The sequence below is a fragment of the Phaethon aethereus genome (genome assembly GCF_964289735.1).
Source record: "Phaethon aethereus genome assembly, chromosome: 9".
Classification (NCBI taxonomy): domain Eukaryota; kingdom Metazoa; phylum Chordata; class Aves; order Phaethontiformes; family Phaethontidae; genus Phaethon; species Phaethon aethereus.
Window position 1 is genome coordinate 17,290,316 of NC_138585.1, and position 27,443 is coordinate 17,317,758.

Here is a 27,443-nt window from a genome sequence, read left to right on the forward strand (position 1 = left end):
GTGAGTCTCCTAGGTACCATTTCTTCCCCAGTGCAGAACCAGAGACCCACAGGAGCCAGAGAAGCGGCTTCCGCACGGGAAGCCAAGGAACCCTCACCCCCAGCGCACAAAGACGAGAAATGGGAAAAGAGAAAAACTCTATTTCCTTCACCCTATCCCCTTCCCTCCCAGCTTCTCCAGGATGGCTGGAGGGGCAGCAACCACTGCAGAGGCTGGAGTTAACATCGCCCCTTTAACGGCAGCGCCGCAGCCTGACATCAGCGAGCTGGGGAGTCCGGGGAGGGCCGGGAGCTGCTGCTCCAGGAGTGGTGCCAACACATCCCTGTCTCCTGCCTCTTCCCCGCTCTTGTTTGTGTGTGCCTTTTAACACGCCGCATATGTATCCGTGCCTGCCAGTGGATGTCTGCAGGGTTTACATTAACCAGCTCAAGATGAAGTTGGTAAACAGCTATTAAAGTTTTGCTCTTCGTGTATCCAAGGGTGTCATTTCTGGATGAGGGAGTCACTTGCATCCTTTGACTTCCTATGGGCTATTCCCTTGTTTGCAGCCCAAATAGATCTTCTTCGTGCTTAGCTATGCAGACATGAAGGGTTTGGGTTGATCTGTGCCTGGCACAGGGAGGCAAAATTAATCTCCTGTGGCTTAGTGGGGAGTGTTCATGTTTTTACCTGTTGCCTCGACAGGAGGGAGTCAAGCTCAAAACCTGTAACTTGAGTGTTTAAAGTTCTCGCTCCTGAGCAGAGTCTGCATCTAAAGCTGCTCTTCTGCCCTGGGACAAAATGCTGAACCCAGCAATTCCTCAGTTCTGCAGGAGGCTGCAAACTAGGTCCTGATTTTATTCGGACTGTCACAACTCGAAAATTTCTTGGAAACCAGATTCCCATCCCAAACGCTGCATGGCACTGAGCCGAGAAGTCGAAAGCAAGTCCCAAGCACCGATCCCAGCTGCAGCACCACCACCACTAAAGCTATTTATTCCCGCACAGGTTTGGGGTTTTTTTTTTTTCCACACGTTCTTGCCTTCTGTTTTTGCTGGAGCCTCCGACCCTATTGAGAGGCAAATTTTAGCCATCTGGCAAAGCAGGCTGTAGGGGGGGAAAAAAAAAAAAAAGAAAAAAAAAGAAGAGAGAAAACACAATGTGCATAGGCACACACACACACACACAAAACTCTGGAGATTAGGGAAGACAAAAACTTCGCAGAATGCCGTGGCTTTTGCTGGAGCGCACGGGCAGCCCCGCGGCGGGAGAGGAGGGAGCGGCGGGCGGCGGGGAGGACGGTTCCAATGCAGGCAGGTCTGCCTGCGTGCCTGTGGGGATGTGGGGAACGGTTGCAGGCAGGGGAAGGCGTGACCTGCATGGAAAATGCCAGACAACTCCAGACGCACACACACATAGGCGCACACACGCTCACAAATCTCCGGACAGAGATAAGGCGGACAGCGGAGCGTTTGGAAGGAGGCAAAGCCGTCCCCCGCAAACCGACCAGCAATCCGCCGCAGCAAACCCGCCGACAAACCCTCCCGGCAGCAAAATGAGGTGAGTACCCCCGCGGCGGGCTGACCCCGGGGCCCCGCACGCTGCGGTCTCGGGGTACGGCCAGGCAGGGGGGCCATCCCGCTGAGGAAAAGGTTTCCCTCTGGTGACCACGGCTTCGGTTTCCCCACCCGCAAGCGAACAAGGCGTTGCTCATGCCTCGGCTTCGTGCTGCAGCCCGCCTTGCGTGCCGGCATCCCGGCAGAGCCGGAGGGAGCCGCGGGTGACGGGCACCCAGCCCGGGCGTGCGGCCCTGCCGTGGTCCACGGCCGAAAGGTGCGAGCGAGGCTGGGCGCGCTGCGCGGGCTTCGGGTTTCCGTGCACACCGCGGTCGTTTATCACTTTTACGTGAGGTTAAGACTTTCCTGGCATGGGAAAGAAGTTTGGTGTCGTTTTGCCTCCCCTGTCAAAGGGAAAGCAGAGAGTTGTGCTGGCACACGGCCCGTTCGAGCTGAGGAGGTGATGCCCATTTACACCAGCTGAGCATCCAGCCCTGTGCATGTGCACTGACCAGAGGAGAAACAGATTTTCCCTTCATACATTTTTGTGGCTTCAGACAAGCTGTCAGGAAAAAGCATGTTCAACCTCACTATGCTTGAAAGTAAAATCAATCCAAATTTCCCATTAACTTTGCTTTGTAATGAAGAGCTGGGAAAAGTGATGGCACTACACAAATGAGCCCCAGAAATCTACTGCCCTGGTTTTGAAAGAACACAGACAGGTTAAAAATAATCCACTTATATAGCTTCAATTTCCTCACTGGCATACCTAAATCAAGCCCTGATTTTGAAACCAGGTGTACATGTACATGTGAGTAGTTCCAGTGCCCATAACACACACCTACAAGCCTTTGCCAGGCCTCAGTACCTATTTTAGAAAGCGGAAATTTTTTTTCTCTAATGGCTCTAATTTTCTGCATGTTTCTTTTGTTTCTTTTCTTTTTCTTTTCCTCCACTGGGTATAAAGAGCCTGAGGTCTGCTCCTCTTTCTGGGCCCCTTTCTGCAATGGCACAGGCTTTTGTGTTTGCACCTCCAGCACAGACGGTGTTCGCCCCTTACACAGAGAAATACTCCATTTATGCTCACTTTCATGCTCAAATGGAGCTCGAGGCTGGTGCGAGGTCAGCTGGACTGCCACTGATTTACCTGTCCTCTCTGCCCTCCTCTGGGACAAACAAGTTGGTAACAAGTTGGGACAAACTGTTTAGGCTGAGATTTTTTAAAAGCTGAGATTGATGACCAAAGAACTCTAAGGACCTCAACCTCTGTGTGCTTCTGTATCTGGGGTGAGTGGTACCCAAAGAACTGAAGACAAAAACAAAAAAGAAAGAGGAGAGGAGAGGAGAGGAGAGGAGAGGAGAGGAGAGGAGAGGAGAGGAGAGGAGAAACAGAAAATAGTGGAGAATAACGTGCTGGTTGCATTGCTGGGGCCCTGGTCCATCCTTGCCCAGCTGCAAAGACGTGTGCTGTTTATTGAGAGTCAACAATCCCAGTTTGGCAGGATGAGGCTAAGCAGTAATAATAATAATGATACATAGCAATTATTGCCATGATGCTTTCATTAAGCCGATTTAGAAAGTGTCATTATTTTATTAAGCATCTTTATGTTTATTCTTCCATTAAATGAAGATTTGCCCATCAGAGCCCCATTAGTTAAAGGACGTGTTGCCAGCGGCTGCCGCTCCCAGAAGCGCGAGAAACACCGAGCTCCTGACGGCGCCCGGAGCTGGCGAGGAGCTGTGGAGGTGCCTTTGCATCGCACGTGGCACCTGTATCACCCACCTTTCAAAGGGGCTTTCTCCTCCTGGGAGCCACCTGCAGCTCCCACCCTCACCTCCACCTCCCCACAGCTCGGTGGGGGGGTTGCTCATGGTGACACGGTGCTGCACCTCCTCTCCCAGCCGTTTTGAGTGTGTGACCTTACATGACCTACTGGGGAAAAGAAACCGAGCTCTCAACAGGTTTTGGCATTGCCAGAGTTTCATTTCATCTCCTCACATGTGTTTTCCAGGTACCCCCTGACCTGGTCCTTTTGTGCCTTGCTGCTCTGTGTGGTGGATGCCATCGAGCTGACGGACATGTTTGGGGAGATCCAGTCTCCCAACTTCCCCGATTCCTATCCCAGCGACTCAGAAGTGACATGGAACATCTCTGTGCCCGACGGGTTTAAAATCAAGCTCTACTTCATGCATTTTGACTTGGAGTCATCCTACCTCTGTGAATATGACTACGTGAAGGTGAGCCGTGGTATCACGGGGCAGATGGTGGGGTAGACAGCAGACAAGTTGAGAGAGGGTAGTGCTGGAAAAGCTAGGAATAAGCTGGTTTTCCCCATTTATTGGGCAGAGGAGTTGTCAGTCCAGCGGACAACAGGGAGAGCACAGGTAAGCTGACAACACCCATTGGACTAACAGTGAGTGGGACAGCAGATTCAGAGCTCACCCACAAAGGACCAGATTTCTGGAAGTATTTGGGCACCTAATTCTTATTGGACCCAATGAGATTTATGCATCTACAAGCTGATGAAACCCCTGTGGCTAAAGCCCCAGCCTGTGCCACCCTGATGCCAGCCACGTGCAAGAAGACCACTGAGTTGGGCACCCTTTGCCAGGCCATGGCCGTGGGTGCACCTTGCAGCCAGCCGGTATCCCTGGCCGCAGCTTGCAGGCTCTTGGGACACCCTGTCCAGCCCCCAGGGAAACAAAAGGGAAAGGTTAGACCTGAGCTTCGGGCTGCAAGTTGGGGTCTGCAAGCAGAGTGTCCCACAAACCACAGGGCACAGACCCAACTCCCTTGGGTTCAATGCAAACCCCTTTCATAGCCGAGAGAAATTTCAGGGCTGCTGCTGGCAAATACCTGCAGCACAAACAAGCTATGGAGGTTCCCAGGGAGCTGTCATGGCCAAAACCACAAAAGATTTCAGTTTGCTTCCTTGCCGGCAGTAACGCACCAGAAACTGCAGTGGGCCACGTGCTGCAGTGCCACGGGGCACCCTTGCCTCCTGCACCACAGCCGTCTCCAAGCAGGACTCTTCTTCACACCCAGGACAAGCTGGGTTCTCCGTATCTTTGAACTTGGTCAGGTTTGGTGCTTTCTAGCAGACCAGCAGTAGCAAGCAGGTGCTTTCTACGTTTGCCCTACCCCATCGCCCAGCACAAGCCTCACCATGCCCCGCTGCACAGAGGCAGGTGGAGGTTGCACCCAGGTCTGGAACCGCAGAGCTCAGCCCTGCTGCTAGATGCCGTTATTTTGTGAAATTATTATTTTATTCTTGCCCTAAGAAAATGAAGCAAACATTTGTGTTTTTTTCCTGTAGGATCTGTTGTTCACCGCTTTAACTTCCCCCTTATGCTGGCAGTCATTCTGCTACTAACAGCTCTCATTGAGGTTTGATTAGTTCTTTCTGCTTCTCCTGGATCTTCTCCAAGCACAAGGGCCAGGGACATATATAGAGATATATTGCTTTAAAAACCCAATAAGCTCAAGGAGCGGATTTCTTGGAAACTTTCCCCATTCCAATCCTTACCCCTCCTCCCGCCCTTCACCCCCTGCTCATTTTTCCTTTTTCATAAGGCTCCCTGTTATTTGGCCATGGTGCCAACTTGGCACCGGAGCTCTCCCTGCCGCTGGATTTCCATAAGAAGGTGGTATTTTTCACAGGGATTTAGATCTCAGCTGTATAAATTTGCTCAGGGCTGTAACTCAGCTTGCAGAGCCTCCACCACAGAATTACTTTTGAAAAGTGCTGAAAATGGATGGATTATGGGAGATCCGGAGGCTACTCCTACTGTGTAGGGGTGCAACCTTTATGCTGCTAAACCACCGGCTTAGAAAACGTTAAAGAGAGCAGCAAATGACTCCATGGCCATTTTCCTCCTTGGGTCTGTGTGTCCAACCTCTGTCTGCATCAGCGCAAGACATAAAAACAGCGTCAGCCCGCTCTTTGACAGAGGCCAACAGCGCACGGCTATAGAATGCCATTATAGACCCCAGACGTATAGGTGCTTCTCTGTAGTACTCCGCCAGTCCCGGTGAAGATGCTCAGAAAGCCACAGGTGGTATCTGTGTGTTCGATGGCGCTCGATGGATTCCCCCTCCATGAACTTGTATCATTGCTTTCTGAACTCATGGGTGACTTTAATCTCTGCAGCATCCCGTGGCAGAGAGTCGCACAGGTTAAATATACTATTATATGCCTGTGCGTGCGTGAAGAAACACCTTCTTCTTTGTTCCGACTGTGGGTCTGACCAGGGCTCTCCATCAGGGTCTTCATCATCTTCACTGCCATAAGAAGGAGGTCAAAATGGGGGCTGAGCGGGGGTTCAGCGGGGCGGGCACCCAGTTCAGGACAGGCAGGAAGCCGCCGTGCCCTGGCCTTGGCCTCGCTTGCCTCCTCGGCTGCCCACGCGCCCCGGCTGTCGAGCAGCGTAGAAAGTCATCCCGAGCGGCAAGCTCTGGGCGAGCCGAGCTGCGACCCCGCGCAGATCGCTGCCTTCAGGGTGGTCTTCAGAAGGGAACAGTTTCCAGAGCTCTGAAACAATGGCTAATTAAAACAATAGCTGTTTATTTATATACATACACATATACGCGCGTGTGTGTATATCTATAAAAAGAACATGGCTCCTAAAGAAATGCGGGCAGGCCAGGAGGCTTGTTTGTGCAAATGGGGGTGGCAGAGAGGGGGAGCGGTACTTCAGCAGGGGAGTCAGCCGGGAGGAACGGGAGGAACAGCCACCCCAAAATACCCACACGACGAAGCCTCACACAGGTAGGAGACACCAGCCGCACGCTGCCCCGGGGAGCCGAGCTCCGGGCCCTGCTGCGTCAGAGACAGCCTCTGCCCGGGCTCTGGATGGCCGCCCTCAGCCACCGGCCAGGTCCAGGGGGTCAGGGAAGGAGCAGCCATCCATGCTGGGCTTTCAGCTCCTGCCCTCCGCCGCGCTCCTCGGCAGGCCCTGCCGGGCTCATCGCTTTCCCCGCGGAGACGATTTGGGGGGTCCTCATTTGTGGCGGGTCTCACCGTGGTTGGCCCAGCTCCTTTCTGGGGTCACCCAGCACTGAGCACTTTTGCACGGAAGTCTCCAGCACTGGCCTGAGGCACCCAGAAAGCCATGGCCGTGACCGGGAAATCAGGTTAAGTGACTTGACTAGTGTCAGTGAGGGGTGCTGTGGCAGAGGCAGTGAGATAGGAGATGAAATCTTGACTTCTAAGGGGCCTTCATAAGTAAATCCCTGAACTTATTAGGGAGATCTGAGCCTGGGGTCTTGTCCATGAGGTTTTGCACATTGCTCGGTCAAGTTGTGGTATGAAATCAGCCCCTGAGGGCTTGGCAGCCAGCTTAGGACCAGCTCCTTGATTGAAGTGAAAATGGGGCCTGTGGTGAGACGATTTCCCCCCAGTCAGCCCACGGCAAGTCCTTGCTGGCTCACGGTCCTTGTGGGTTACATCTCTTCACCCCAATCCCTACCACTGAGTCCTAGTTCAGGATGGAACATGCTTGAGACCTGGCAGGTTTCAGCACATACCACAGGGCTTTCCCTTCACTCCTTCAAGCCCAGGGGCCGTCTGTGATGGGTCTCTCCAACTGTGCATGGGGGCAGGAGGGCAGAGGGGTCCGTGACACTTTGTGGGTCTGGTGGGTCCCATCTCCCCTGACACAACCCTGGTCTCCCTTGGATGCACCTCTCTGTGTTGTGTTCAGACTTCTGCCCACATGTGGCACCTGGGACACTTTCTGCAGCTCCTCGTCACACCCATGTCCCCAGAGAGGATCTGTGCCATCGGCTGCTCACCCAGGCAGGACTCCTACTAACCCCATGTGTGGGTGCCCAGGAGCTGGCCAGACATCTCAGGCAAAACCAGTGGCTGTAAATAAATTTGCTCGAGGGTGGCCAGGGGCCCATCCGAGCGCAAGAGGCAGTTTTTGCCAGCCCCGGTGTGGGGCTGATGAGGGGAAAACAGGGATATGGGCCAAGTTGGGGAGACAGGGCTGCAGGCAGAGCATCAGCTAGTGCCACCGCCTCGGGAATCAGCGCTCCGGGAGGGGGATTATGAAAGATTCGCGATGTGATCGAGCCGTGTCACCCTGAGGTTTGGCACGGTGTTTAGGGTGCATAGCGGGCCGGCTTTGCATGCAGCATGCTGGGCTAGCAGCGTGCCATCCCCTGCCACGGGCAGCTGGCCGAGCACTCAGCGGCACTGTCCCCAGGGACACCCTCGGTGCTCGACGCGGCGCTGTCGGGGGCCACGCAGGGCCAGGGAAGCAGCTCGATGCCGCGTTCAGGGCAGTGCATGCCCAGCCCGGGGCTGTGCAAAGGATGCACAGGACCCGTTTACAGCTTCCTCTGCTCAAAGGAAGAGGAAAAAGCACAAGTCAGGGGTTGGCGTGAAGCAGGGGGTCAGGAGAAGAGCATCCTCTTTTGGTGCTGTCAGCCGGCCTCAGCCAGGGGGTAATCCGTGCCCCGGGGGTGTGGGGTCCCAAGAGGAGCACTTCAAATCCCAGCAGGCAGCTGGGAAGAGGGGAGGCCCCAGGGCTTTGCCGTTCGCCTTTCCCATCCCGTCGGCTCTGTGCAGAGAAGTCTGGTGGCACCAGACCACTGGCCACCCCCTGCACCGCCAGGGACCACAGTCACCCCCCGGGCAGGGGACGGAGGAGGATCAGGCAGGGGAGCGAGGCAGCAGCTCCATCAGCACCCCAGCATCCCAGCTGGGCTCTCCTTACACCCCCAGCCCCCCCAGCGAACAGGCCTGGCCCAGAAATAGGGCGTGTGGGCTCAGCAACCTGCGGCAGGGCGCAATCTCCAGCCACCGAGCCAAGTCCACAGCAGGGGAAAGCAGCCACCCTCCCTTTCCCCCACGGCACAGCTGCCATGTATGTCCCCGTGGAAATTCAGGTGCACATTTGCACACAAAATGCCCCTTAACGTGTATCGGGGAGAGGAGGCATGCATGTTGGGGGAGAGGATCTCCAGGAGACCTAGGTGGAGGGTCCTGCTGGGGCAGTCCCATCCCTGACTCATTTCCAACAGTCAGCAGCAGCAGTCATTTTGCAAAAAACCCCGTTCTTCTGGGTGTTGGCTTCTTGCGTGCACTCTGGCTGCAAGGCAGCTCGGCAGGGGCTGTTCCATGCCCTTCTCTGTCTCTGAGCGTCTCCTCCCCATGTCATGTTCCCAGTGTCTTCAGCCCAGCACTGCGATTTCTCTGCCTAATGAGCCATTTATATATATTACAAGTGGTATGTTTGGCCTTCATCAGTCCAATTAGTGCATTCCTGGAGGGCTGGAGGGGGGGCTGGCAGCTGTGTTTCCGTATTGCCGGCTGCCTGCTCCTCTCCGGCAGCCCTGAACCACCGAGCCAGATTCCCCTTGGTGTTCGTGGCGTTTCGTTAACCCACCGCTGCAGGAGGCACCTCCGGAGCATCGCTGCTCCGGCATCCCCGGCAGCCCATGCCCCGGGGCAGCATTTCTTCGCTGCCAAGCCGGGGCACCCCAGCTCCTGCCTGCTGCCCCGAAGAGGGAAATCAAAATTTCAGAGGGGGCCACATGGCTTGGGTCAGCCATTCTCTTAGCTACAGCCCAAGCCAAAATGGAGGGGGACAGAGCACAGCCCGGGAGGGACCCCCATCTGCTTCCACCCAGAGGGGCAGAAATCATAACAAGGGAATGAGTAGGCAAGTGGAAACAGGGAAGACTGCGGGAGGCAGTGGCGAGGGTAAATTTAAGGCACGAGAGTGTCACTATATTTTATTTTTCAAAGGAGGATTCTTTCAGCGTATTTTTATAGGGAATTTCTCCACAGCAATAGATAATTCCCTCAGGGACACATCTTCTCTAGTGAAAACGTCGACATCGTGACCCGAGAGGGAGAAACTCCAAACAAACAACCAGGATTTAATTACCAGCCTGCTCGCTGGATGTAAATGATCTATGAAAAAGTATACAGTCCTCAGCAGAAGCAGCAAATATTAACCAGGGATGATGACCTCTCTGTTTAGTTTACTGCCAGAGGGCTGTCTCTGCTCCCTGTGGCTCGGAGCATGGGACCCGTCACAGATAAGGGGCCATGGATACCTTCGGCGAGGAGAGCACGGCTCTCCCGGGCCTCATCCTGCCACTCCGGGGCTTTATCCAGGGATGCTGGGGGCAGCGTTGGGGCTGGCCCCATGGCGGGATCATCCTTGGGCCAAGACACGGGGCGCTGGGGGCGTTTCCCGCACTTTGGTGATGCTGTGCTGCAGGTCCCGCACCGGCCGGGACTGGAGGAGAGGGATGGGAGCTCACACGGTGGCTCGTGTGTCCCTGCAGAGGTGACAGCCACCTCCGCATGGAGGAGCTGGCTGGAAATTGCTCCTTCCCACAGCTTTCCTTAAGAAAAAACGATTTCTGCTGAAAAGGCTGCGTGCAGCGCACTTGTGCAGCCAAGACTGCGTGTCAGGGCCGAAATGCCGTTTTCCTTCTTGTTTGGTAATGGTGCTCCCATTTTTCAGACTAAAACACTATTTCATTTCAAAACAATCTTTCTTTGAGATTTAAAAGAGATTCTAAAGTACCACAGTATATTTCAAAGGGATTGAAACCAGATGGATCCCAAATTACTTGTTTTCCTTTTTTTTTCAGAAACGTTGTTTCACAAAAAAAAAACAACATTCAATTGGGTTTTTGTCCCAATGCAGGGCGCGTGTTTTTTCCTCCAAATTCTCAAAATTTATAATCGGAAAGTCTCTCTCTTTTCTGGCCAGCTCCAGCTTGTATGAGAGGATGGAAAATATCTGGAGGCAATGTCAAGGCATGCTGAGTTGCCATTTCCATGTTGGCTTTCCCTGGTGCGAGCGAGTTTCCGCCTGCTTGTTCAGCCCTGGGAAATTTCCCTTTCAGCCCCAGACCCTCCCCAGCCGGCGCATCCCGAGGGTCTCAGCAGACAGGGATGCAGCCGGAGGAGGGTCTTGTCTTGCAGAGGCCACGCAAGCTGGGGACAGCATTGCAACACCTCCGGGACCCCATGGGTCCCCAAGCAGGCTGCTGTTTTCCCCAGGCATGGGTTGGGGGGGCTGCACGCTTCATCACGGCCTCAATAGCCTTGGCTTGGCATGAGCGGCGGGAGCTGGCGTGGTGGTGTTCATCGCATTCCTCGGCTGAGGGGTTATTCATATTCAAATCTCCTGGGGAAAGCAGGCAGGGTGCTGGGAACGAGCTGGGAGAGGTTGTGGTCGAGACAGGGGCTGGGGGTGGGATTTGCAGGAGAAGGAGATGGGGTCAGTGCTGAAATAGTCCTGGAGAAAACAGCAAGGAAAAAGAAAGGGAGGGGGTCTCCAGGCAAAACTGTAGGGTTTTCCACAGGTATTACAGTGCTTGAAGGCACGGGCATGGCTGTGCCTTAAAGGCGTGCACATAGAGGCTAGTGAGCATGCTGACACGGCTACAGGGAATGCTGGCCCGTTGTTCCCCTCCTGTAGCCCTCTGGGCACGTGGCTCCAAGTCTGAACAGTGCCTGGTACTGCAGGTCTGGAACCAGACAGGGACCCTGGATGGCAGGGACAGGACCCAGCTTGTCCAAGCCAGCCCAAAGGACAGAAACACCATCCAAATTACAGCTGCTGCTTGGAGCTGGTGCAAAACCAATGGGCAGGGACTCCTCTGGGGTCCCAGCACCCTCCCAGAAGCACAGCCCTCACACGGATGCTGCTGCCTGGATCAGCGTTTGGGCTGAGGGCAGGAGTCGAGGGGGACCATCTCAGGTACCGGCAGCTCTGAGTGGGAGCAGGACCCGGCGCTGATTTTCACACCCCTTCTTCCGTGCAGCCTGCCCTCATCCTCACCCCACCTCCCAAAAAGGCTCCTTCCCTGCCTCCTCCCCTCACTACTCCCAAGCTCCTCCCTACATCCTGGATGCTACCTACTTGCTCAGCATCTGCTTCAGAGCGGGCAGACCCGAGTTCCTGTGTTCATTTTGCAGAAACCATGTAAGTGCTTTACTGCAGTAACAGCATCTCAGAGAGCCGGAGCCTTGGCAGTCAGACCTGCCATGCTCTGAGCATCCCCGGGGTCACACTTGGCTGCAGAAGGTGAGGTGAATGCAGTGGGAATGGCTGGAAATTGATTTTTAGGGCCAAGGTAGCGCAGGGCTGAGCAGGACAGGGCGCCCAGGGGTGCAGAGCTGCACCCTTAGGCTGCGGCCATCAAAGGCTGCCGGATGCCCTGGCAGGGGACAGGCTGGGCAAGCACAGGCAGAGACCGGAGCTCTCAGGTGCAGAGCGTGACTGCAGCCCAGCCTGACCTCACCCAGGAAAGCACCACGGGCTCTCCGGGCTCGCAGACACCCACAGCCCCACGCAGAGAAAATTCAGAGGCGACCGGCACTGGGGAGTGCCCCAGGGACATGTCAAACTCCTGCACTACCCAAGTGCTCAGAGCCCAGGGGCAAGTCCCAAGCCCTGCCGAGTGCTCACTCATTCCTTCTACTAACAGATTGAAGCTGAGGACCAGGAGCTGGCAACCTTCTGCGGCAGGGAGACGACAGACACGGAACAGGCTCCTGGCCAGCAAGTGATCCTGTCCCCGGGGCCCTACATGGGCCTCACGTTCAGGTCCGACTTCTCCAACGAGGAACGCTTCACCGGCTTCGACGCCCATTACACCGCCGTGGGTAAGCAGGGGTTAAGCCTGCAGGACCACCTTGCTAGGGTATCATAACAAATTTGTGAGGGTCACATCCCAGGCCAGCCTTGGGGACCCTAGCAAGAGAAGACCTTGTGTGCAGCCCTTGGGCCATATGGGACTTGCTGTGTGCTCATGTGACCCCCCATGTGGGACAACTAATTTCTCAGTGCTATAGTAAATGTGCCCACGAGGAGTGATGCATGGGGGGCTGCAGGGTCACCTCCCTTCCTCATTATCTCCATCCTAGATGTGGACGAGTGCCTGGAGAAAAGCGACGAGGAGCTGGCGTGTGACCACTACTGCCACAACTACATCGGCGGGTACTACTGCTCCTGCAGGTTCGGCTACATCCTCCATTCCGACAACAGGACCTGCAAAGGTACCGCCCAGGCACAGCTTGGACATGGGGACCGTCACACTGAGGGGTCCCTGAGCAGGCAACAGACCTACCAAACACAGGCAAAACTGCGCTCTCTTGCTGACATGAGGGATGAGGTCCCTCTTCCCATACAAACCAATAGCTTGGACTGGAGAGTGCCCAAGACCCGCAGTCCTCCTGTGTGGGAAGGAGATACAGTTTCTCCCTGGGCTGTGCTCCTCCGCTGAGCCCTATAGATCTCCTCAAGTCAGAGAAATGAAAAGGTTTAGTCTCTGCCCTGAATCTGCATTATGTAGATCAGCTGGGATTAGCTCTCAGCCCAGGAGCCCCTATGCCACAGGCATATTTGGAGGTTGGCTGTGTGAGGTTGTCCTTGCATGGACCCATATTCAGGGTCCATGGACCACCCAGCAGACCCCAATCCAATGGTCAGGGCTGGGGTGAGGCTGACAGGGCCCTGAGGGAGCCATGGCTGTGTTTCAGTGGAGTGCAGTGACAACCTCTACACCCAGAGGAGCGGGGTGGTTACCAGCGCTGACTTCCCCAGCCCCTACCCGAAGAGCTCGGACTGCCTGTACCGCATCGAGCTCGAGGAGGGTTTCTTCATCACCCTGAGCTTCGAGGACAGCTTCGATGTGGAAGACCACCCCGAGGTGACCTGTCCTTATGACTACGTCAAGGTGAGCTGAGCTCTGCACATTCCTCCCATCCTGCTCTCATGTTTCCCCAGTGCCCTGGTGATGAGACCAAAATTGCCCCAGTCTAAATGGGGGTGATGAAGCCAGCAGGAGCCCTGTGCTCAGTTGAACCCATATCTCTTACAACGTCTGATTTTGACCTTGTCAGCCAATGGTGACCCTCTTTCAGTTCACATCCCCCCAGCACATGGTGCTTAAGCCCCACTGACCCCACTGCAGCCCCATCCATCAGCCTCAGTGTGAAGCAATCCTCTGGAATCAAAGATACCCCTCAAGCCACCCACACTTCTTTCCCTTGGCAGATTAAAGCTGGCCACAGGGAGTTTGGCCCTTTCTGTGGAGAGAAGTCGCCGGGACGCATTGAAACCCAAACCAACAGCGTGCAGATCCTCTTCCACAGTGACAACTCAGGCGAGAACAGGGGCTGGAAGCTGTCGTACACAGCAATTGGTAACTCCTGCTGCTTTCCTCCATTTTCTGGGCTTGGGCAATGAGAAGAACTTTATAAAGCCTGCAGGTGGAAACCACGAGTTTGGTGGTCCACGATCCTGACTCCAGAAAGTGTCTGTCCCAGAAATCACAAGAGAGGAATAAAATAACATGGAGCCCTTCCATCAAAGGTTGCTTTTTTTTTTCCCTATGCCAGCTGGGCTCAGGGCCAACAAGACCACATTGCAAAGCAGTGCAGTTTTGGGCAGGATAATTGCAAAAGCTACTGCTATTAGCTCCCAGCCTTGTAATGCCCAAAGCCAGGAGCAGCCCAGGACTGGGGGAAAGACCAGGGTTCTCCACTCCTTCTAGGACAAGAGCCTGGCTGAGCCAGTTTAGCGTAGGTTAGTAGCGAGAGCAGGGCAGGGGTGCTCAGACCCTGCTACAGGGACTGGGTGGCAGGGCTGGGACTCTCCATTTCCTCCATTTATTCAGCTGAGTTTTGTTTTTCTTCATTTGCTCTTTATTCAAAGGAAACCCATGCCCACTGGTACAACCACCAATCAACGGGAAAATCGAGCCTTCCCAAGCCAAGTACACCTTCAAAGACCAGGTTGTCATCAGCTGCAACACTGGATACAAAGTACTGAAGGTATGGGGTGACGGTGTGGAGCTGGGCTCCTGGGTAAGAAAGGGGGGAATCCTTCCTCCCAAAGCCATTGCATCTGTGGGGGAGTGAACACAACACCTTCCCAGGGTCAAGGAAAAAGCCTCCTCTGAGAGCCGCCAGCTTTCCTTTCCAAAGATGCGGGGGAAGAGAGGAGATGGCACTTTCCCCAGCCACCCTCTCAGCATCCCTCCAGAGCCGGCCAGCTCACAGGATGATGCCAGGCTTGGCACCTCTGCCAGACAAAAAGTCAGCACCTGGGCGGGCGCTGGCTCAGCTTCCCGGGCAGCCCTGCAGAGGCCAGCCTCCACAGGCCAGGAGGTCCTCTGGGACTTTGGGACAGCTTCGGCGAGTCAAGGGGGCAGGGATTTTGGCAGGCCCTCTCCGGGAAACAGCTGAGAACCACGGGGAGCACGGGTGACTCACGGGGTGGCTGTCTTCCCTCCAAACCAGTAGCTCGCTTTGACTTCCGACATGGAGCTGGGTATTCCTCTGATCTCCTCCCAGCTTCATCCTTCATGCAGAGCTGCCTCCTTACCCATCCCAGCACCTAAAACAGGAATAAATTACTCCGGTTCTTTTGCATTCAGCATGCCACTGAGATGCTGGCAACAAGAAAACTCTTCAAGTTTTTCATTATGATTTTATTGCCATTTTTAGCTAGAAGAGTCTTCTGCCGGGGGGTCTGGATACATTTTGACTAAGTCACCAAGAAATTGACTTTTTATGGAGAGATTAATTTCCTTGCTTTGTACATTGATGGTGGGTTTTTTGCTGGCATCTTCTGCACAGGATAACCTGGAAAGCGACTCCTTCCAGATCGAGTGTCTAAAGGACGGGACGTGGAGTAACAAGATCCCTATCTGCAAAAGTAAGGACACCCTTCCCCACTCTGCCCATGTCCTTGGCCTGCTGAAATCATTTCATGCTAAAGGGAGCTGCCCTGCCAGAGCAGCAGAGACACAAACCCAGCCAGAGAGGCTACGTAACTGCAAAGCTCTTTTGGCTCCTTCTTGGATAACATCACGGGGCTCGCTCCAAATGCCACAAGCAGGAGATTGGTGCTTTTATTTAGATTACTCATATAACTTGATTTGTGAGCCACTTTGCTGTGTCCCTGTCAAAGAAAGAGCAAGCCTGGCTCTTGAGGGCTGGCTTTGTTGGATGAATCTGGGACAATTTGGGATAATCTAGTTCCTGATGCAAATTTCCTTCCCGAGGGAGGCCACTAAGACCCAGGGCAACAGAGAGGTCCCAGGTACTAGCCTAAACTGGAAGCTGCTTAGCTAAGTGAAAAGGGAAAGAAAAGTTGCCCAAATATTTACAAACCTTAAAACAGGAGAAAAGGGAAGAAGAAAGGAGATGCCATTTGAAAGGATGGGTGATGATTTGCATCATGTCTTCTTTCATCTAACCCAGCTCAGGCTTGGGAGATGTACCTGACAACAGCTTTTCCCTTTTCCCCGAACACCCTCAGCCCTCAGGGAGGCTCTCACTGCTGCTCAGTCTGCTGTAAGACTGGCACAGAGAGGAGAAAAGTGGCAAACATGCTCAGAGAAGGTCCCAAGACCTTCCAGGAGAGGCAGGACAAGATGCTTTCAAGAGATGTTGGGATCCAGGCTCTCTTCATCTGGGCAGATCCTTTTTCTTTTAATAATATTGTGGGTCTTACCTTAGAAGAGTATTTCTGGAGTTTTAATTCATGTTTTCTCACTCAAAATGGAAACTGGGAGGCTCTCAGACCTGCTAAATAGATTTGTAGCTGAAAGGGCTCCTTAGAAGGTGTGAGGTCAGTGAGGCCTCTGCCCTACCAAGGAGCTCCCCACTCCTACGACTCTCACTACCGCAGTCTCCCATTGATTTTATCCAGCTTGAACAATGATCAGATAAAAATTGTCATTGTCTAGAAAAAAAGAGCGAAAATCTAGGTAAATATGTTTTACCCCAACAAGCTGGGTTTTTTTGAGAATATTGAAATTATTACCTGCCTTATTCCAGCCAGGCTGGAACTGATCCCTTCTTGTGTGATATGACTCACTACACTAAATTTCTAAGACTTTTTTTGGAAAGCCAAGAAGCCCCTAAATGGGCAATTCAGGCCTCCAAACTGCAATGCCTCCCACCTCCCCGGGGTGTCTGGGAGAGGCAGGGCACAAGCAAAAACGGCTTTAGAAAGCATTGCAGAAAATAGAAAAATTCTCAGCCAAGGTGGATAAAATCCAGCTCCGCGGCCTGGCGAGGCTAAACACAACCCCATGACGGCATCTCCCAGCCGCTGTCCCCAGGTTGCTCGGGCCGAGCAGAGTGAGCGGGTCGCCGGCACGGCTGTGGCTCCGCCGGCATCTGTGGCACCCTGGCACGGCTCGCCGGGCGCTCATTAACAATTTCTGGTGTTTTGGGGGCTGGGTTTCCTGCATGCCTCTCTCTGCTCATCTACTAATTGGGCTTTCTCTCTCTGCTTTCCTCCTTCCCCTCTGCTTTCGGTGCAGCTGCAGATAGAGCCGACAACCAGACAGAGGGAAGAGCCGGCTCGGAGCAAGTGGCCGCGTGAGGCTGGCGCCGGCCGTGCCGCCCCGACGGGCAGCCTGTCTCAGTGCCCCTCTCTGATCTGTTGGGTACCCAGGGCAGGTCCCCTTTGCCGCTGGCCCAGCTGCCAAATCCATCTCCATGGCTTGTCTAACCAGCATGGCACTCTTAACCCCTCCACGCCTGGTACTTTCTTAACTCCGTCTCGAGAAGGGGAAGGAAATTTGGAGTCAACCCCCCCTTTCTGCTGCTGTGCCACCCCACGGGAAGGGTGCCTGCCCAGCCCCGGCACCGCTGCCCGGGGATCGCGCGCCGCCGCCAGCTCCCGGCAAGTCCTCCGCATCCCTCCCTCTCCGCTCGGATGCCTCGGCAGGCTCAGCTCCCTCTCCAAGGCGGCAGTTGCGCAAGGAGTGCAGCATGGCCGCCTGGTTGTTTGTTTGTTTGTTTGTTTGGATTCAGCCTCCTGCTGCCCTTCCTCCCTGCCCCAGCATCTCAAATAAGAAACACTCCTTCCTCTCCTCTCACCCAGAGTCCTGGTGCCTTTCAGACCCTCCGGGCAAGGAGGCCTGGAGGATGGGTTGGTGTCACCAGCCCTTTCCTGCAGGCGCCGAGCCCTGGCACCGGCACAGGCGGGCGGATGCTCCTCTGCCTCCCCTTTGCTCCCCACTGCTGGCCCGGCGGAGGTGAGGACAGACTGGCCTCAGGCTGATTGCAGCTGAAGGAGGTCAGAGCCTGGTGTCTGGCCCCATTCGTGTCCCCAAGAGCCCAGGGCATGTGCCCTGGACTCCCTGAGGCATCAGAGGCTTCACTGGGAGGATGCTGGGATGGGGACCAGAGGCTGGAAGAGGAGGTGCATGTTGAGGAGCTCGGTCTACCTCTGGTCCTACAAAGATGGAGATGCTAAATGGCCCCTTTCCCAAGGCAAAAATCTGGAAAGGCTCACGGCACAAACTCCTTCCCCTCATCCTTTCAGCAGGACCCAGGACACTGGTGGGGCAACACCTCTGTGTAAGAGCCCATTCTCCAGGCATCAGGCCTGCTCCTGGGAGACACACAGGGAGGGGTCGGGCTGTGCAGGCCAGTGGATGCTGCCCTGCAGCCATAAACAACCCCAGAGCAGATGTGGAAGCCAGGCTGGTCCCCCAACATCCATTCCTTCCTTCCTGCAAGCCCCAGCATCCCCCAGTGCCTTATAAAGGTCCCACGGCTGCCGGCACCATGGCACAGAAGCGCTGTGCACCCAGGCACCATGGGAAGAGAGCAGGAAAGCTCAGGCCAGCCAGGGACCCCCGGGGCTAGTGAGAGGGGTCTGTGTCCCCTCCTCTGCCCCTCTGCAAGGCACAGGTACCCAGACCCTCCACCCAACCTAGCTGCACCCACACACCCATCCCGTCACCTGCTGTCCTTACAGGCAGGGGTGGAGAGGACCCTGGTGAACAGTGAGCTGCAGCGTTTTGCCATAAACCGGGCTTTTTTCACCCAAGCAGGTGGTTAACCCTGAGCGTCAGTACATGTCCCTGGTGCCAGCTACTGCTTCTAGTGAATTCTCTCTTCGTCAGCCTGGATCACTGCATGAGGAGTTAGGGCTTCTGTCCTTGCCCCCTTCCCATCCTGGAGCACATGAAGACCCGCAGAGCTCGCATCATCCCTGATCCACAGGACCTGCTTTCTGCAAAGTCACCCACCCCCTACTCAACCCCTCATCTTGAACGTGGCAGAGCCCAGCTCCACAGCGCTGCATTTCCTGGCAGGATCAGACCCTGGTTCCTGCCCTCCGTTGGGGCAGGTCCCCCAGGATGGGGCAGGGGTGGCTGCACAGCATCACCCAAGTGTGCTGTGAGCTGCCCATGTGGCGGGGAGCCGCAGCTCCCACGGGGTGACTCCTGGCTTTGGCAGATGAACCACCCTGGGGTCCTTCCTGCGGTGGGTGGCACAAGCCCAATCCAGGGGACACGCCGGGGAGGAGAGGCTGGGCAGGGCACTGTGAAGGATCTGGGGGAGAAAGAGAACCATGGACAGGCCATGGGGAAGGGCAATGGCACCCTGGAAATCCTTCTCCCTCCATCAGACCCTGAGCCCACACCAGGGGTGGGTGAAGCAGAGCCAAACCTGCCCACGTCCTGGGGGATGGAGCAGGTGGGGTCTCACCCACATCTGCTGGCCTTCCCCCTGCCTGCAGACCAGCCAAGCCACACACTTGATGTCCTTCATCTCCTGCTGTTACAGGACAGCCAGGACCTAAGGCTGCTCAGCCTGATCTGTAAATGCTTATCAGCACTGTCTGGTGTGCAAGACCCAGAGCAGGAGGGATGGGGCCATGCCCTCAGCAAAGCCTTGTGCATAGAAGAGCACAAGGTTGATGCATGGCATACGTTAGTGAATCACTGCCTGCTTTTCCCTGCACACTCCTAAGGGATAAAGAGATATATTCTGGTACCATCCTTCAATGGATCCCACCTGCCAGAGCAGGTTTCTTCCCCTCTCAAAGGTAGAGCAGAGAGATCTCGCACTAAATGAAGTGCACAGGAGGGGCTCCCAGGACTGGGGTCTCCACCAGCGTGAGTGATGTTGGCCGTACAGCCTGTGGGTGAGCCATGCTGCTGGTGTTCAGCGGTGCTGCCCACGTGCCCTGTCTTTGCAGGGTGGCCGTGGTGGGCTTTCACAGGGCCAGGCTGCCCTGCCTGGGGACAGCCTCCTGCTGCCATCTGAGGCCATGTCAGGCTGTGCCCCCTGCAGTGCCCTAGAGAAAGGGGATACAGGACTATACGGGCCCTTGCTGTGCCCCACAGGACAACCAGCACATGTCAAAGCCCAGCATTACCTGCCTGCTGGCTGGGTGGACACCCCAAGAAACAGCACAGGGCTCAACTCCCCTTCTGTGTTGGCTTTCAGTTGCTGACTGCAAAGCGCCGCTGGAGCTGGAGCATGGCTTTGTCACCTTCTCCTCCAGGAACAACCTGACCACCTACCGAGCAGCCATCCAGTACCACTGTCAGCACCCCTACTACCACATGGCCCCCAACAGCACCGGTGAGCAGTGGGGCTGGGCCGCGTCCCCACGGCACGGTGCGGGTGGGAGTGGGGCCATGTGTGCGTGCGTTTGCAAGCGGGGGGAGCTTGGGATGGCCGCTCCGGGGTGCTCTGCAAGCAGCAGGCTGCAGATGTGGCCTTCACACATCGTAGCCCACGTCTGCACTGCCTGGATTGTCAGACTGGCCACATCCTGCTTCACAACAAGGTAGGATGGAGTTAGCACTGCCTGGTGCTTCGCCTGCGTGTTTCACAGGCTCAGCAGAGCAGTGTGGTTGTTCTGTGCTCTGCCTTCTCACCCTGCCATCTGCTCCCTGCAGCATATCAAATTTTCTGTGCCTCTGTGAAAGGAGCTGCTGCTGGAGAGAGCACCAGGTCCAGCAGCCTCACAAAGGGCTCTCGCAAGGCTCCCCATCCCAGCACTCAAATGTGCAGCGTAGCCAAGGCTGAACAGATAGCAGTGGCAGATTGAGTTTCCCCCTTACCCCCTGCTCCACAACCACAGAGACACCACAAGGTGCTTTGCCAAGCACCACAGATCTCCGCACCCTTTGGATCCAGCTCTGGGCAGCAGAAGGGGTGTGCACGCACCCCAGCCCTTCTTCCTCCTCCTCCTCCCTTAGCAAGAAAAGCCAAAGCATTTCCTCACATTCCTGTCTCCCTGCTCATTTCCCCCTGCACACCCACTGGCCCCGTGCATCTGGTCCCAGCATCCTGCGTGCGTTAGCGGAACGGGCACTGGCAGCATCAATGGCGTGGGAGCTGCCAGCCGAGGCTGAGGGCGCAGCACAGCCCTCCAGACAGCTCAAGGCAATGAAACCGGGGATGGTGACATGTCCCCTGCATGGGGCAGGGCTGCCTGGGCCCCCCCGGGTCCTGATTACAGCTGGACAACATCTCCTCGCTGCAAAAGGCACCTGCCCATGCCAGGGCCACAGCCCAGCTAATGCTTTGCTCTCTTCCAGCCACCTACACGTGCGACGCGTCGGGGGTATGGCGGAGCAAGGAGCTGGGGACCAAGCTGCCATCCTGCCGACCAGGTACTAGTGCTGGGGCGGCCTGTCCCGCAGCGAGGGGTGCGGAGCAGGGATGTGCGGTGGGGAGGGATGCCTCCATGCCTGACCTGACCTGCTGCTTCCCTAGGCAGGGACTCTGCTCCCTGGTGACAATGCCATATGCCTTGGCTCTACGTAGCCAACTGCTGCAATGTATGGCCGGGAGGGTGATGGGGACAGAGGCCTCCTGCCATTCCAGCTGGCCCAGACGGTCAGGGTGCGGTGGTGGCACTGGGCAGCAGGGATGAGGGCACATCTCCCTGGCAGTATAGGGCAGCAGTGGTGCCACAGCCGTCCCGGCTGCCAGGGCTCCCTTTGCTCCCTGCTCCAGCAGACAAGGAAACCAGCAGCCCCAGGGCAGAGCCCACGGGTCCACTGGGAGCCCACTGGCCCACTAGCTATGTTCAGTCCTCAGCATTGCCGGACAAGGCTCCAGCCAAGGGCAGAGCATTACCTGCCCAGTGCCACTGGCTGTCAGTTCCCATTTCAGTCTGGAGAAGAGAAGGCTCCGGGGAGACCTTATTGCAGCCTTACAGTACTTAAAGAGGGCGTATAAGAAAGATGGGGACAGACTTTTTAGCAGGGCCTGTAGGGATAGGACAAGAGGTAATGGTTGTAAACTAAAAGAGGGCAGATTTTGACTAGATCTAAGGAAGAAATTTTTCACAATGAGGGTGATGAAACACTGGCGCAGGTTGCCCAGAGAGGTCGTAGATGCTCCATCCCTGGAAACATTCCAGGTCAGGTTGGACGGGGCTCTGAGCAACATGATCTAATTGAAGATGTCCCTGCTCACTGCAGGGGGTTTGGACTAGATGACCTTTAAAGGTCCCTTCTATCCCAAAGATTCTATAATTCTATGATTAGCAGAGTGTCCACATACAGGAGCAATTAGCACTTCTTTGAGCCTTGCAGAAAAACCCAGCCACTTCGCAGGGAAGGAAAAGTCCCACGCCTTTGAGCAGTGGCAGAAATGTTTGCAGCCAGCAAGTTTCCAGGCCAGGCGCCCACTCGGGATTAAACAAGAGTCCCTGGGACGCTGGCTGGCCATAGCCAAGCGTGGGGCCAGGTCTGGCTGCCAGGCGGGGTGGGGCTGGAGGCAGCCCCGGGTGCGGGTTGTGGTCGGATGTGCAGGGACGGCTCTCGGGAGAGGTTGCAGGGATCCAGCTGCCGTGCAGCAGCCGCAGCTCCAGCCATCCCAGGGTTCAGGAGCTGGCTCAGCCCCATGGCAGGTCTTGCAGGCCATCTGCTCTCTGTCCATGCTGAGCAACTGCAGAGGAGGGACCCCCTGAGATTCGCTGCAGCCCACGGAGCTCTGAGAGCAGGACTGTGGCTACTCTTGTCGCAGCGGCTGCTCCCTGCATCTCTCCTTAATGTTTCAGACTGAACTAATTTGAGCTGGGAGCATATGGGGACATCTTTTGGAGCCATAGCTGCTTTCATGGGCCATTTCCAGACCTCCTGATTAGTGACAGAAGTCAGAGAGACTTCAGGAAAATGGAAAATCCCAGAGAGAGGGTGACACTCTCCTGAGATCGGGATCTGCAGGCAGCAGCTGGCCAGCTGCTCTTCAGATCTTCCCCTGTGTCTCACGCCACCTCCCCATCAATAGAAACTCCTCTTCCAGGCCACTCTGCGCCTTCCTCTGCCATTAGTGGGAGCCTTTGCAGCCTGGTCAGCATTTTTGATATGTAATTTAATAGAATAAATATTTGGCTGGATGTGCTTCCTCCAAAACCATCTCCCTGGGACGGCCGTCAGCTTCAGTGCAGCAGACCAGCTGGGCTGGGACGCAGGAATTATTTGCCTGAGCATGTTTTCTATTCCTTGCAGCACTGGGAAAGGCAGGGGAGCGGAGCAGGCGCAGAGACACTCACCATGCTCCCTCCCTGCTGGAGTCGCAGTTTTCCTAGCAGCAGATCCCAGCTGCCACAAACCCATGTTAGCAGCTCCTGGTGCTCCTGCCCTGGTTGCGAGGCTGACTCTCAGCCCTGACCCCATTGCCCTCGGGCGTCAGACCCTCTTTCTGCGAGGCTTTACATCCTCCCCTTTGCAGCACAGGAGGCATCGGGGCAGGGTCCTGGCACTTTCTGCGGAGGATTTGTGTTCACTTTGCAGACTCAGAGGGATGAGACCAGCACCTGTGTTGCTGTGTTTCAGGACTCTTCAAGCTATAGAAGGGCAAGCCCAGGCGGCTCCCACAACCTCCCAGTGACACTGGCACCCCCAAGTATTGACCACCCTGGGAGTCCCCCCCTTACAGTGCTGCCACCGGCATGAACCAGCTCCCCCCTCCTCATTGTCCCAAGGCTTAAGTTCCCCAGGGGCAGGAGTGTCCCTACCCACCCTGTCCAACCCTCTCAGAGCTGCCTTCAGCACATTGAGAGCCTCCTCTTCCTCACACCAGGTCACAGCGCCTGGATAAATCTCCTGGAGGTAAACCAGGCAGCATGTCAGAGGTCTTCAGACATTAATTCTGGGTCTGTTGAGGAGCTGAGCAGAAGGATGCTGGTTTGGCTGCCAGAATTGTGGTGAGGACTTGAGATGCAGGATTAAACCCCATGGTGCTAGGCAACATTCCACAGCCAAGCCTTCTCTAGCCACAGCTCCTTCGGGAGACCAAATGCCATGGCCATGAGACCACAGACCTCATGATGGGTCTCAGAGCAAGGGGTGAGGCTGGGCTGATGTCAGGCTCCAGTCCTCCCACCAGCGTTCCCCTAGGTTTCTTGGCACACTGAGCAGGAGCTGGGCAAGTGGTTGGATGGCCTCGGAAGAGCTTAGTGAGCTCACAGGGAACGGTGAGGCTGCAGAATTACTCATTTGGCCTTACTGCTTCTGAACTGGCATGGATCCAGCCAAATCACTCCAGAAACCAAACTGCAAAGAGAGGAATTGCAAAGTGCAGTCTGGCCCTCAAGCCATCTCTTTGTCCCACCTGCCAGCTCAACCGTACAACCCTTTAAGTCACAGCTCTGTTTTACTGCAATCCAGGCTTGGCAGAAATCATAGCATCCGCCAGGTCTTTGACATAGCAGAAGGATCCCTCCACTTCCCCTTCCCTAAGGAGTCTGGTAGCGCCATGGTCCTCATCTGGAGCACAAATCACATAGGCGTAAACCGAGACTAAGATCTAATCCTACTTAGAGTGAAGTCCCACCCTGGCTCACATGTTTTGCTGGATCCATGCCTGACTTCAGCGTCAGGGGATCCAGTACAGCTTTGGGGTAGCTAACCCTGGACGAAAGCCTCCATGGCCCTGTAGTGTGCTATATGCAATTCTGACTGTCCATATTCATGTCCAGTGGGCAGCAGCCCACTCTTTACACCAGATGAGCCTGCTGTTTGCAGAGTAAATCCTGAAGGCCCTCTGAAGTGGGGGCCCAGCACATACCACCCCTTGGCATAAGTCCACCCTTTTCATCAAGGGCTCAGGGCTCTCCACCTCGCTTCATGACAGGGCCACATGTGCCACAGCCCTACCTTGACAGGTTCCAAGAGCTTGACCCTTCCCAATCTCAGTGGAGACTCTTTGGGCCTGAGACCCACCTGGGATGGTAAACAGAAGTGTGCCTTGAAAGTTCATGGCCTCCTGGCCAAGAGCATTCGCATAATCTTTTCACAGCCTACAGCAAAGGTGGGGAAGGAGGGGGCAGCTGGGAGGCTACTTTTTTTGAGCAAGCTCATGGGACTAATTGGCCTTGACTGTCCATGGCCAAACCCAGGATGGACTCCCACAGAGCCAGGACAGCAGGAGCAGGGAGCTCCTAGCTCTGAAGATGCTTCCTTCCCTGGTCCAGCATGGGGTCTAGTGGCTCAACCTGGTTTCAGTCCTGTCTCATTGCCAGCTAAAGAACGGTTTGTTCTGGACAGGCTGCCATTACCGTGGGAACCACACAGCCACATTCCACGGTGCATGTGTGCTGGGGGGATGCACACATCTCATATGCAGAGATTGGACCCTCTGCCCGCCCGTGAAGGCACAATGATGGATCTGCAGGCTCCAAAGACACAATGATGGATGGTGCTGAGCAACATGCATTCATCACTGCGGGTAGATTATGCCACAGGCCTGGTGGTACCTCCCGGGACAGCTGCCTGACATCCTCCCTTGGGTCTTCCAGGGTGCCATGTGGGAGCAGATGCCAGGACTGGGGTTTCCACGGGCACCTGGGGAAAGGGGGCCCAAATGCTGGAAACCAACAAGTTCTGCCAACCCATAAAGACGCTTCTCTAATCTATGCCTCATTGTCCACAGCCACAGAAAACGTGGGGCATCCAGAGGGCTTGGTATGGCTATTTTTAACTCTTGGAGAGCTGGGCCCAATTGTCCTGGGGCTGTGAGCAAAAAAAAGATGCTCTATGCTCCAAAAATATTGCCAGAATAGCTCAGACAGCAGAGAGAGGGGAAGAGCCCAAAGGTATGTAGCAGGTTGGTGACAGAGGCAGCACTGAGGTCTCCTGGTCTCATGCCTGAGCCATCAGGCTTAGAGAAACACAGGGTGGCTCCTACTTCACAGAAGAAACTGGACAATGCATGCAGGCTTCAAACCTGCCTCTTTGTCCATGACTAGCTTCACAAGGGCTGAACAAGATCACCCCACCATCCTCATGGAAGAGCAATAGACTGCCCCTACAGGGCAAACCGCTGCCACCAGAAATGGTTCCACCAGGCAAGGAAGACACGAAAGTAGCTGGGGATGCCTTTAGGAAGCAAAATCCTTCAGAAGGACAGATGCATTTCTTTCCCAGACATACCTCCAAAGACCTGTTAGCATAGGGGGTGGGGTGTAATGTCCAGCCTCCTGCAAGCTCTGAAGCACATTCTGCTAGGAGAAGGTAAAGATGGCAGGGAGGATGGGCTTCATCCACCAGGAAAAGGAGAAGAGTTGACCTCTATGGAAAAAAAAGACACAAGTGAGCTTTAGGTTTGAAGATAATCAGCCATGTGGCATAATCTATAGGGAATGTCCCTTTTCATTTGTTCCCTAGGTAAGTGCTGGCAGTAACTGTCCTGTCCTTTTTGTCCCCAGTGTGCGGCCGGCCAGCTCGTCCTTTACCTGGGATCATCAAGCGCATTATTGGTGGGCGAAACGCAGAGCCTGGCTTCTTCCCCTGGCAGGCCCTGATTGTGGTGGAGGACATGTCCCGGGTGCCCAACGACAAATGGTTTGGCAGCGGGGCCTTGCTCTCAGACTCCTGGGTGCTGACGGCCGCCCACGTGCTCCGCTCCCAGCGGCGAGACAAGACTGTCATCCCTGTCTCCAAGGAGCACGTTACCGTCTACCTGGCCCTTCATGACGTGAGGAACAAGATGGAGGCTGTCAACCGGACAGTGGAGAGGATCATCCTCCATGAGGAGTTTGACATCCAGAACTACAACCATGACATCGCTCTGGTCAAGCTGAAGGAGAAAGTGACCATGGGGAACTACGTCATGCCTGTCTGCCTGCCCCAGTTTGAGCATGAACTTGAGGGGCCTCACCCTAACACACTGGGGCTGGTGGCTGGCTGGGGTATCTCCAACCCCAACATCACGGTGGATGAGATCATCAGCTCAGGCATGAGGACACTATCTGACATCCTGCAGTACGTCAAACTGCCGGTGGTGCTGCACGCAGAGTGCAAGACCAGCTACGAGTCGCGGTCAGGGAACTACAGCGTGACCGAGAACATGTTCTGCGCCGGCTACTATGAAGGTGGGAAGGACACTTGCTTGGGAGACAGTGGAGGAGCCTTCGTCATCCAGGACCCGGGAACCCGGAGGTGGGTGGCCCAAGGGCTGGTCTCATGGGGTGGCCCGGAGGAGTGCGGCAGCAAGCAAGTGTACGGTGTGTACACCAAAGTCTCCAACTATGTGGACTGGGTGGAGAAGAAAACAGGCTCCTCAGAGAGATGGACATTTCTGGACCCGGAGCTGGAGAGATGAGTGACTAAGCAGCCTGCTGCCGCAGCTCCCTTTCTTCTTGTTGTTGTTTTTTAATATGCTCCAGACTCTGGCCTTTCGCAAGCGGTAGCCATGATGCTCAGCGCACGCCGGGCCTTTGCCAGCCCTCCACGTCATTTGTTTCACTTGGTCCCACGTCCCTTTGCTTGCGCTCTTAGGAAATGCTTGCTAGGGAGCTGGGGGAAGGGAGCGAAGGGCGAGAGCTCAGCCAGTGTCCTCAGCTTGTGCTGCCCATCTCCAAATCTCACCCACGCTCCCGGGGAGCCCTCCTCCAGGCCAGGACAAAAGCACAGCGATGGAGGCAGCACTTCCCTGCCACCAAAGCTTTGGGCCATGCACAGAGAATTGCCTCCATCCCCAGGGCTCTCCAGCCAGATCTTCCCTTCAGACGATGCAGCTGCAGGAGCTACAGAGGCTACGGACAGCGCAGGAAACCCAGCTGGGCAGGCCTGGACCTCACAGGTCCGCCACCTTTTCTGTGCAAGGAGTAGTGAGAGACCCCTGAGGGTTTGCTACTATT

The 27,443-nt window shown here is 55.5% G+C and overlaps 1 protein-coding gene across 1 annotated transcript; it reads left to right on the forward strand.

Annotated features, from left to right (window-relative positions):
* Positions 1 to 779: 779 nt before the first annotated feature.
* MASP1 (MBL associated serine protease 1) lies at positions 780 to 26,905 on the forward strand (the record flags this gene model as incomplete). The annotated part of the gene is made up of 11 exons (XM_082003477.1): positions 780 to 1,539; positions 3,548 to 3,773; positions 12,001 to 12,178; positions 12,440 to 12,571; positions 13,055 to 13,251; positions 13,572 to 13,719; positions 14,232 to 14,350; positions 15,158 to 15,236; positions 19,784 to 19,921; positions 20,887 to 20,961; positions 26,010 to 26,905. The coding sequence occupies exons 1-11, from the start codon at positions 1,205 to 1,207 to the stop codon at positions 26,903 to 26,905; spliced, it is 2,523 nt and encodes an 840-aa protein (XP_081859603.1). The 5' UTR covers positions 780 to 1,204.
* Between the last annotated feature and the right edge of the window lie 538 nt (positions 26,906 to 27,443).